The sequence below is a fragment of the Podarcis filfolensis genome (genome assembly GCF_964270895.1).
Source record: "Podarcis filfolensis genome assembly, chromosome: 3".
NCBI lineage: Eukaryota > Metazoa > Chordata > Lepidosauria > Squamata > Lacertidae > Podarcis > Podarcis filfolensis.
Window position 1 is genome coordinate 76,811,114 of NC_139606.1, and position 12,333 is coordinate 76,823,446.

The following is a 12,333-nucleotide window of genomic DNA, read 5'->3' on the forward strand; positions in this document are numbered from 1 at the left end:
CTGATTAACTAAACTGCTTAAAAACAAACAGCACTTTACATTAATACAAATGATTATTTTATAAAAGCAGGGTTTTGAAATACACAGGGAACATCCACCACATGAGGCTTCCTGCTTCAAAACTTTGCCTTCCAACTTGTGAAGGGTGACAAAACAAGAAGGGAAACAAACAGATGTAGTGTGCTTATCCCTGTAGCCTCCCCAAATCCTAATCAGAACACCTGAAGAGGGCTATAGCTTTTCTTTATTTTCAGATATATTGGTGGCATAATGAAATTTAGCAGGATTATTAAATGATTATGCAATGTCTACATTTTGGTGTTGCTTTTAAAACAACACTAATGACATTTTGGTGCTGCTTATCATTTGTGTCCCTCCCTCAAAGTGATCTTAGAAACTGTTAGGAAGTTAATCTACTGGAGAGGGAGAACAACTGAGCACTCAGTCCTAGTGAAGTACTTCACTAACTCATCCCTCTTAAAATGCCTCACTTCAAGACCCATACATTGTGGAGTGCTCTGAATATATTCTATTTTTTAAATGAAAAATTACACACATACATACCTTGACTTTGACCAGTCTTTTTGTTGTCTTGATTTTGGCCTCACAGAAGGCCCCTCTATATTTTGCACTCACATCAGTGCCCACTGTCAAATATGGAGGCTCATCAAGGGCCTAGAAGAGAAGAAAAAGGAAAACAACTGGCTTTTAATGTCTCCCCTGATATTTCAAAAGAGGCAAAATTATTACACTTATAAGAATAAGCAATCCACTACTAAATTTCAGTGAAAACTTTTCAATGGGAATATTGAAATTGATAGCCATCTTCAAATATCTAAAGGGCTGACACATGGAAGATGGAACAAGCTTGTTTTAGTCTGCTCTGGAGGGTAGGACCCAAACCAATGGCTTTAAGTTACAAAAAAGGAGATTCCGGCTAAATATCAGGAAGCCTTTTCCGTCGATAAAAGTTGTTTGCCAGTGAAATAGATGCCCTGGGGAGGTGATGTACTCTACTTTTTATGCAGAGGCTGGATAGCCATTTTTCATGTATGATTTAGTTGAGATTCCTGCATCACGGGGTTTGGACTAGATGGCTCTCAGGGTCCCTTCCAATTCTACAATTCTATGATTCTATATGGAACTTTTGAAAAAAGAGTCCTCATATTGTTCTAAGTAAATTATGAATCATGCTCATGATAGTTCTCCATTCATTCAGTTCCCAAGCATTATGCCTGGCAAATTTCATCTCCTTCTATCCTTGTCAAACAGGACCTGTTTAAGTAACTAGAAACCTAACCTGCTTAGACCTTGGCTAGACATTGATCACATCAAAAATAGCTAAGCCAGTCAATATTAATCTAGATCCTGACCCTGAGACCAAGGAAATTTCCATAGAGATGGTATAGAATATTGTTACAAAAATTACAGGGGGGCACATCTTTAAAGTTGTTAAATGTTACAAATATTATGCCTGAATGTATCCTTTCAACTTGACAGCTCAGGGAAGCTGCTTTTCCTAGAGCGAATCAGAGCTGCTCCCCCATTTCCCCTGCCTTCTCTTGCCCTTTTCTCCCCACTCCCACACCTACAGTAGCTGTGCACCTGTCTTGCCCCAAGCCGCAATATTTTTCAACAGAAATGGATCTAATGGGACAGTGTGTGATCATATGAGGTGTCAATAATGAGGGCTGGTGAGGTGGTGTCTATGGCTGCTTCCTGTGTGTCTCCAAGCCCCTAACTAACATTAGTGCAGGGATCCAAGGGCAGCAATGACAGGGACAGCACTCAGAGCTCACACAGCTGCTGGAGAGGGAGAGGGAGGTGGCAAGACATGCACAAGCACACAAGGAAGAACAAAGAGGAAGGTGCTCCCAGGCTCTTAGGCTGTACTTTATGGGCTGAACTGCAAGCGCTCCTGTCTTCTTCTGCCCAGATGCGGGAGACACCATAAATATACAGCTGGCTCTCAGGCATGAATAAACCAGGCTCGAAGCCCTGAACCAGCAGTGAGCCAGACACTTGCCTGTCTGCTTGTGGTATCCCTTCCTGAAGTTAAACTCAGGAGGAGGGAAATTAGATCAGGACCCAACAAGGAAGAGGTGGAGCAGCCTGCTCTGCAGTCTCTGCCTAACTTCTGTTGGTGCAGCAGATTCTTCAGGGAACTCCTCAGGGAGCCAATTTCCAAATCTAAACTGCAAAGCAAGCCCCTTCTTTGCTGGGCAAGGGGCTAGACATTCAGGCACAGACTGCTGAGGGACAGGTGCTTTAGGCAACATGGGTCACCTCTTTCCCAAACAGTAAAAGTGCAGGCCTCCCATCACAAATAACTTTTGCTTCCTGTATAAGCTTATTGCTAATTCAAAGCTCACACAATCTTTTAGATTTTTTTTTAAATTGGAAAAGCAGTAAGACATGGTGTAAATCTAAAAAGTTGTTTGTTTCTATTACCTAGGAATCTAGAAATATCGGTGCACTTTTTAAATGCACCAATCATTCCCTACCTCTCCTATTTTTTCCCCAAGGAACTGTGAGAATCAACTTGGTGAATAAGCTGTAAAATTATTTTTCTCAAAAACTATTTGCTCTTTTTTTTTGCATCGGGCTCTTACACTTATCAAGAGCACAGAAATATTTCAACAGGCACTAATTCTGCTATCAACGTGCTTCCCCTAATAAACTGTAAGATGAATAGATCTGTTTCAGATGGAATCAAGAAACATTAATTTGGTGTGTAAAAACCCAGCTTTTGATATCTTTGTTTGGGCCAATATCCTTTTTAAAGCTTTTGAGCTTGAAGTATTCTATAAAATATTGAAGTCACACTGTCCAACAAACAGAATTTGATCCCATTTCTTAAAACCACTTTTAAGATTTCTATAGATTTGGCAAGGAAACCAACCAAGCTTAGGCTGTTTACAAGGTGGGGGCTCAGTTTGAACATGAATTTTTTATCCAAGCTTTTATACATGAAAATGAAACACAGTGCAACATAATCCTTTATAGAATTAATGATGTACATTGTGTTGTATAAAATATAGCCTTCCTTGAAACAGGAAATAAAAGGGCCAGTTGTGTGCAGAAAATGGTAGCTGCATACAACTGTTGGGAAATATAGCACAGTGTTATTTATCAGACAATTACATTCTGTCACTTGTGGCTTGCCTTGTGATTACATTGTTTTTTCCAACAAAAATCACAATAGATGTGTTAATTAGCATACCTATGGCAGAATATTTTTGTTATCTGCCTGTTAGCTTAAAAGAGCTAGGAGTTCACTCATCATAGTGCTCAGCTGTGGCTGCTGGCAATCCTGGCTCTGAAGAACCAGGCGTTTTCTAAGAATTATGCAGCTGTAGTGTAAGTGCACAAAGCTATAGAGAGGGGGAAAGAAAAGTGCTGCTTTGCTACTGAGCAGTTTCCCCAAGACCAGCTGCTAGCACACTACAGCCTTCTGTGTAAACAGTTCTGATCAAAGAAGATAATTTAACTCTCAACCTATCAATGAAATACATTTATATACTGCTTCATACCAGAACAGTCTATGAGCAGTTTATAAAAAGACAGCAAACACTACACCCCCCCACACACACCAGAATGGAAATCTCCTCTCCTTCCATATCCCACACATCCTCCCTAAATCTGCTCTGGAGGGTTCAGACATAGACATAGAATCATACAGTTGGAAGGGATCCTGAGGATCATCTAGTCCACCCCCTGCAATGCAGGAATACGCAGCTGTCCCATACAGGGATCAAACACTGAAGGAACACCCCAGAACAGGTTTGGGGGGCGGGAGGTGCAAGAGGAGAGCAAGGGAAAGTTCCTCTGCACAGTCAAATGTTCTTGTGTTAGCGGAACAACATCATTGGCTAACACCCAACAGATCCAAATGGAACAATAAAACCCCAGAAAAGCAAGAACTAAGACGTGCATGGTTTTTCTGGGTGGGTTAAAATTTTTGCCCAAATAAAAACCATGCCAACTTTGCCTAGCCTTGTGATACAAAATTACACTGTAACCATCATAGATGTTTCAGACTTATGAAAGTTGTTATATGAGGTTCCAATCCAATCCACCATCAATTTATACCAGCTGGGCTGCTGTAGCGCAACTGACATCCACAAGCATTTACTCTGTAAAGTGTAAGACCTGACATGACTGAATAGCAGCGCTGCTATAGCTAGAGACTATCTCACCTGCTCAAGGGAGGTGTGATGTCACAGCAAAGCACAACACGTGTCTTTTGCTGCTGCACTACCCTGTTTTTTTGTTTTTGTTTTGCACTGTGAGGCTGCCTGGTCTGGTAGCGGGGCAGCCCCCCCCCCAAGATGCCTAGACATTTTGTTTTGCCACCCACAACCTAGGTCTCAGGAGCCACGGGGCTCCTAGCGTTCCCCAGTTTCTAACACTGAGTCCTTCTATTCATAGAGGGCAAGCCTGGATTCCACCTACTAGATATATTTGGGAGTAGAGGGAAATGAAAACTAAAGTTGCATGCACACGAAAGCTCATACCAATAACAAACTTAGTTGGTCCTGGAAGGATTTTTTTTTTATTTTGTTTCAACAATATTCTTTGTTAACAGTGTTCTGCTTTAACTACCAAAAAAGATTCTTCTAGTTAAATGAAAATTATTGGCTTTTTAGGAAAGTACTTTGAGTTCCATGATCATGCAAAGATTAAGAAACAGCAACAGAAACATTTGATACATAATAAATACAAGACAATTTGTCTTCCCGCACCCCCCCCCCCAATGTAGCATCTAAAAGAAATATTTTTCAAAATCTTAACTAAAAGGTGTGATTTAGAATACTAGGGGTTATTACCACTACGGTACTTGGTGATCCCAGCCAGCTGAAAGACTCAGCTGGTGAGAAGGAACCCTTCACATTCTAACATGCCAGGAATTGTTTCTGCCAAAGAAATCCCACAAAAAGACACAGATAAAAATATGTGGCTTATGGAGGAAAAACAAATACTGCTAGACACAGCAACTATACATTTCATTGAAGTCCAATCAGTCTTTGAATAATTTCAAATGAATTTCATGTGGGTTACAATGTGTGTCAAAAACTTCTTTTTGGCACCGTATACACACTTGCCAACAAAACTAAGAATGCAAACTAAGACATGTATAAACATATCATCATCTCCAAAGCATTCAAAGACCTGACATGGTATAACATTTCAGATGACATAAGAGAGACAAGGTGGAACAGGCAACATATCCTCCTGTCATGGCTTAGTAATACATTATGTTTCACACATGCATTCACATTAGGTGTTAATGGGGGGAAAGTCGCTACTCTTTGATTAAGGCTACACAACAGGAATACAATTGGAGATGCACCTCAAAAATGTAATTTTAATATGATGTTATACCAAGGAGTTCATTCTTGCTGCCAATTTAAGTCTGCGCCAGTACAGTATCTGACTCAATGAAATCCCATTTTGTCTGGAAAGATGAACTAAACAGGTGAAATCAGGGGAACCAGAGCAAGCTCATCCCTTAGCATCTGCAGCAGGAGTGACTCTCACAAGTTATGCAGAGAGAGGTGACAACTGGAATATGCAGGGGTCTTCCTCACTGCCTGATTCCTGTGGCAATCAAGCCATACAAGGTGTATCTACTAACTGGCCATCTTACAGCTTTGGGGAAGGAAACGATGCCTGAGGCACTCTGAGCACCAGTAAACATATCACTACTAATTAGCATTCATCAAAGTGAGGAATGTCAACCAAAATGTTGCACATGGAACCTCTCTTTCATTCTAGGTGCTTTGCACTTATTTCCCATGGTGGGAAAACTTGGTTCTCCTAGGACTCCAGGTCCCCTTCTCCCCTTTTTGATGCAGAAAAACCCATCCCACATGTATCTGAACCTGCATGAAAAGTAAACAACTAGAACTCTGGGAAGTATTCAACTTTTTGTGCAAGCTCAAGGATTAGCACGAGCACAAAGGGATTCTCCCCTCTTCTTCGCCTGTGCAGTCTGCAAATCTGCTCTGGAGGGTTGGGGAAACATCCAGAACAGATTTAAGGGGCAAGGCAGGGAACAGTGTTCCGTCCCACAAGCAGAAACTTTTGTGCTGATAGAACATTCACTTTAGCAATATATTGAATACAACCCCCTGTGTTCAGTTGAGCTCAGTCCAGATAGGTTTGCTCTAGTCACCCTCTTACCCTCTTCTCCCCCAGTTCTCGTACTTCTAGTGTGCTTACACAAACAGAATTGTACTGACTTAAATTTGGGGGCTTTAGTATGGAGTATTCTTAACATGATGCAGCTGCAAATACAATATTTATTTATAAATTAATATATATAAATAAATGTAAAGATTATATGCCAATATAAACAAATAAACAACAAGGCAGGTTTTTGGCTTAAAATTCTAGTACAGAAAAACACAGAAATGAGTTACGAATTCCTATGCCCCACAAATAACCCAGAGATGCATTTTAAATAAAAGCACACATTCTACTCATGTAAAAACATGCTGATTCCTGGACTGCCCATGGGCCGGATTTAGAAGGTGATTGGGCCGGATCCGGCCCCCGGGCCTTAGTTTGCCTACCCATGGCTTAATCACCAAGATGAAGGGGAAAGAGTAAAAGTGAAGCTGAACTTTACTGTGGGAAAAGAGAAAGAACCAGGAACAATAACAACAACAAAAAAGGTTAGTAGCTGTCCTCTCTCTTGAGTTCAGAGAAATGTGAAGAACAGAGAAGAGTAGGAAAGCTGAGATGCAGGGGTTACCTGTCCTGGTGAGGAAGGGATGAGAAGGTGTTGCTTATCTCAAATTTACTGAGTTTTCTTTGTGATGGGAGGGGACCCTTCCACAAAAGGGCACAAGGGTAATCACACTTCCTTCATGATTGCTTTATGCATGTTGTGGGAAATGCTCCCTCTCTCTGATAAGGCTCAGGCTGTGATGGAGTGGTGAATAATGTAGCCCATGAGCCCAACTCACTCACCTTCTTTCATAAAGACACTGGCTGGTGCCTTTGTACAGAGGTTCATTAATACCAGTGAAACAAAATAACAAACATGGTTTGGAGGCAATTGGCAAGGGTGTAAGAGGTAAGGAATCTAGCTAAAGTCTAAATGGAAGAGGGACAAAAAGGAGCAAGCTTCTGTGATCCATTGAGGCAAGGGGACTAAAAGAATACTAAAAGAGAGATTGGAAAAGACTTTCCAGGAGTGTTCCAAGACAGCTGAACTTGTGTGGCAGCCTCCTGAGTAAGAGACTGGCATGTCGAGGAGCAAGGATCAGTCTGAGTGGGGAAGACTGAATCCAGTGGGGATGACTCATGCCCCCAGCTACAGAAAAAACAACGTTAAAAGATGTTTTCAGAGAGGGTCCAGTCAGGTACCTGAGTAACTTTCATGACAAAGACAAGGGTAGAGAATTCCTGGGACATCCTGAGTGTAATTAATTCAATGTCATGCCACAAGGAAGAAATCCAAGCCACAGGATGTTTCTGCCCATTCAAACTGTTTTCAGCAAAATAATCTTGCTTTGCCGATAAAAGAGGTCAAGCTTGAAAGTCTTTAGAAAATGCACACAGGCTTCTTTTTTCACTTCATTAACACAGACTATGAGTAATGTGCCTTTGTCCTTGTATAAGGGTATGGGGTTTGGGTTTCTTCTGAAAGTCAACAAGATTATTTTATTTGGGTTAGAGTGGGGTATGCTATCAATATGCTAGTGAGTAGCATGTGTTTTGATTATCACCAACATATATGCTAGAGCTTTCCCTGTCCACCCCTGTAAGCCTCCTTCACTTCATCTTGGAGAGTTCTAGTTGAACCAAGAATCTCAGCAACAGGCTCCCTGGACTATGCACAACCTCTTGTGGTCTTTGTTCAAAAAAATATAGGAGCAGAGCCCAAAGAGGTGACTGTTGCTATCTAAACTTGGATTAGTGTACTCCTGGTCCTGGATGGTCCCTGGCCACTATTAGTTATTATGCGAAGCTCTACTGTGGCTTCAGGTGGGTAAAGAAGGTTGGGTGGAGATAGCCTTCTTGGATTCTCAATTAACTCAAATGTACATTTATTTTGTTGCCGTTAACTTTATGCAAAGGGAGGGAGGATTCCAACAAAGCCGGCCACTTCTAAGTTCTTTCCCCCCACAACCGCAACTGTGCTCCTGGGCCTCTCCCTCTCCTTGTCCTCCTGGCTCCAAGGTCCATGGCAAGAGCAAGGGAAGTGGCCAGCATGAACTACTTGCGGATTGCATAATCCTATCTATATGATGAGTACACTTTAGTGTGATCAAAACAAATTATGAAGATACAACAGAAATAATTCCAGACTAAGAACAACTTCACATTACCTTTTCTAACAAAAAGCAAGCATGTAACAATAAATATCTACAAAAGTTACTGTTTACTTCAATACAACTGCCGCCTCCATGTATTCTAAAAATTGGTCAAGAAGCAAGAGAAAGCCATTCATAACCAAATGTATTCACACACATGGTTTCTTTCCCTAAAGCAGGCATGTCCAAAGTCTGTTTCAGGGCCTAATCCAGCCCGTTGGTCGTTTTAATTTGGCCCCTGTGGCAGTTTATTACCTGGGGTAAAATCCTAAAAAACCTTAACAACTCCAACCCTAAAAAAGCTTAACTTCAATCCTAAAAAAAGTTCAACTTTGGTTGGCCCTTTGGTCGGCCCCCACGGCCCTTCAAGTCATCAAATCTGGCCCTCTTTGAAAAAAAGTTTGGACACTACTGCGTGGGTGTTTATTCCTCTGCAGCATGGGAAGCAGCTTAAAATAGGACCGTCAGTATCACTGCATTTTGTACTACTGTTTTCAGCAGTTTTGCCATTTTTTTTCAATGCTTAGCATTTATGAAATAATATATAATTACTGCTATGTATTATACACATGTTATTCTATGTGCTAGAATGACAAAATCATGAGTATAAAATAAGTTCAAGCAAATGAAAAAAGTATGAATTACAAAACCGTGATTTGTTACTTCATATGTGTATACTCACACACAATTCAGAATATGGTCCTTTTTTGAACAAATTAATATTTTAACCATATGTTCCCAGGACATGATTCAATACAGGTAAAAATATAAAACAATTCCAACACCATTAAAGGAGCAGGCAAAAACACAACACATCTGTAAAAAAAATAAAGTAATTAAAAGAACCATGGACATGCCTAATGACCTTTTTCTACTTTAAAAAATAGCACAAATATTAAACTTTCCTGTCCCCTCACACTTCTGCCTTGGTCAGCACAAATGGTTGGGTTGTGGATGTAGTGTTGACTGCTCCACTCCTAAAGCCCTGCTGTTGTCAGTCACAGTTTAGGGTTACAGCCTAACTCAGTAGCAATTGACACACTGCATCAAGTGTAGGCTTCACAAAGGGAACAAGTCAGATATCAAAATGTAGCATAGGACTATATAATTGTCTTTAGAAAAAACAGAGAGTGATAACTGTGTACAACCAACAAACACCTAGCAGCCTAGGAGAAACAACAGCAACGATAAAAAAGGTAATGAGTGGATGAAGAACGGTCTTCTGAAAACCTGTTATGGGTACCCTGCCAAAGGATTCCAGATACAATACAAACAACTATGAGAAATCTGCTGTTGTACCCAGGGCTGCAAGTGCAAGGAACCCTACAAAAGGTAAGCAAGGGAGGGTGGCTTAGAGGATGTTGGGCTATACCATGAGTTGGCTGCCTCAGGCAGCAAATTCTGAGGTGTGGAAAGTGGTTAGAAATGTGTGCCACGTGGGCGCACCAATGAAGTGAGACAACCCGGCTTCCAATGCAGGTAAGCCAAAGAAACAGCTGAAAGCCAAAGATAAGGAGAACAGCAGCAATACCTTGAGGAAGACTCCCTTTCACCAAGACTCTTGGAGAAAAGGGGGTGTTCCCCCAGAGTAGCTGCTTTGCCACTGGTCTCCTCCCACCCCATGGGGCATGGATGAGGAGGCATCAGTAGCACATCTTGCTTGAGGCGCCCAAAGGATTCAGGCCAGCCCTGCTCAAATGAGTATTCCTGCACTCTCTCCTGTCCTGTTCCCCAGAAGGGAGATAGGTATGCAAAAAAATCAAATATTCATGGACACACATTGTTTCTCCTTCCACTATTGTGTACTTGCTTAACAAATGAAACTCAACAGATTGTAAAGGTAAAGGACCTGTGGACGGTTAAGTCCAGTCAAAGGCGACTATGGGGTGCAGTGCTCATCTCACTTCAGGCTGAGGGAGCCATTTGTCCACAGACAGCTTTCCAGGTCATGTGGCCAGCATGACTAAACTGCTTCTGGCACAAGGGAACATCGTGACAGAGGCCAGAGCACATGGAAATGCCATTTACCTTCCCTCCACAGCTGTACCTATTTCTCTACTTGCACTAGTATGCTTTCGAACTGCTAGGTTGGCAGAAGCTGGGACAGAGCAACAGGAGCTCACTCGGTCACACGGATTCAAACCGCTGACCTTCTGATTGGCAAGCCCAATAGGCTCAGTGGTTTAAACCACAGTGTATCACTCAAACAAGGGATAAAAAATGTGACACATGTGCTGAAGGAGAGCCAACCAACCCACTCTTTCACACTGCGCCAGGGAACACTGTGGGGAGCCCAACTACTTTTACTGGTGAACACTTCCATCTACTACTACTTCTAGCTAAACACTAACGGCTCCTTTTCTTTGCAGGATAAGAGCTATAGCATGTGGAACAGAACAGACAAACTGAATAGAGTTCATTACAATTCGCTAAACTATATAGGTGAGTTAATTACTACATTATCTCCTTCAATGGGTAAACGGCCTAAGTAGCCAGGTGGACTAATCAGGTATATGGAAATAGCTCCATGTCATGAAAATAACTCACAGCTACTGCCAGCATGGTGAATGTGCTATTATTGTGGAAACTAGCACTGCCAAGACACCTTGGGGCATGGGTATACCTGCAGTTACCTGAGAAAGTCTAATGGGCTATTCATCAGTCACTGTAACTGGCTACCACACCTGCCTCCTCTTGTATGTGAAGCATGCACTTTTTCATAGGGCAATAGCTTCCCCATATGGTCCCTTCTTCAGGTTTCTATGGCTGGTATTCCTCAAGGTGATGCACACAGGGTGGGGAGATGAAAGGAGCATGAAATTGACTGGGCTCTTGGGAGACTCCAAAGAACTCACTGTGTATCTCTTTCCTCTACTGCTGTAGTTGTATGGTTATGGTGTTGTGCTTTGGAGAAGGAGGCCTAGGTTGTAGGAATGCTGCCTGATACTTTTTTCAATTCCTTCACAAAGGCACCAATCAAAATATGTTGGAGATAGTGTCCTCAGCACTGTCTATGTAGAATTACTGGTATCACACTGGGACTCAGATCCTTCTGATGGGTCTATGGCTGATGTGTTATATAGAGAGGCTTATTGATCACTGAGATTAAGAGTTGTCTGTTGTGACTGAAATGGTAGTAATTACTCAACACAAAGCCACCAAGCCCCACCCCATGTTCCACTCAAGAAAAAAGTTTAGCACATGGTTATAGTTCAATGCAGATGTAATGATGGCTCCCTACAAACAGAAAACCAGTCTAAGGCATGCTTATAAGACCTACTTGCCTACTTTGGAGCAAATACAGCCCTCTCTTCTTGTACATGCCTCAACAATCATTTAGCACATCTGTATCACTATTAGCCATGGCCATGATAACTAGGATTCTCTAAACCAGAATTTGTTTGTAACCCTTGCTCTATATCAAAGTTGATTAGCCTTAACTATGGTTGTCACCAGCTGATGAATCTAAACCATGTTTAGAGCAAGCAAAGGAGGGAGGAGAGGAATTCACTACAGAAAGATAAGGGAAGAAGGAAAATATGCACACATTTCTGAAGCTGGCTCATGGCTTGGTAAATCTGCATTGGACCCAAATTGCTTTCCTTGAAATAAATTGAACTTGGAAGTGTCCACCCTTGGTTAGAACATGTCCATAGATATTTGCTTCTATTACTGATTTACAGCTTGACTATTATATTGTGCAGATGTGGGAAAACTTTGGCAATCCGGATGTTCTTGAGCTGCAACTCCCATTGGCCAAGCTTGCTGGGGCTGCTGGGAGTTGTAGTTCAGCAACAACTAGAGTGTCAAAGATTCCCCAAACCTGATATGGGAGGGTGCAGATGAAATAAATATGTTGATAATAAGCTATGGAAATTGAATTCCCCCCCAAAAAAGTATTTTGCTTCAAACGTACAGTATCACTGTAATAAAGTGCCCCATAGTTCTTAAATCTCACAGCTCTCCATTGGCGGCGGGGGGCACACACACACACACACACACACAC

The 12,333-nt window shown here is 41.7% G+C and overlaps 1 protein-coding gene across 10 annotated transcripts in view; it reads right to left on the bottom strand.

The window, feature by feature from the left end:
* Positions 1–12,333, bottom strand: part of ARID4B (AT-rich interaction domain 4B) — an 84,485-nt gene that overhangs the window by 53,523 nt on the left and 18,629 nt on the right. For all 10 annotated transcript variants that reach the window (XM_083605996.1, XM_083605991.1, XM_083605997.1 and 7 more), the window contains exon 3: positions 565–675. In XM_083605996.1, coding sequence (XP_083462122.1) covers positions 565–675 — 111 coding nt within the window. The remainder of the gene's footprint in view (positions 1–564; positions 676–12,333) is intronic.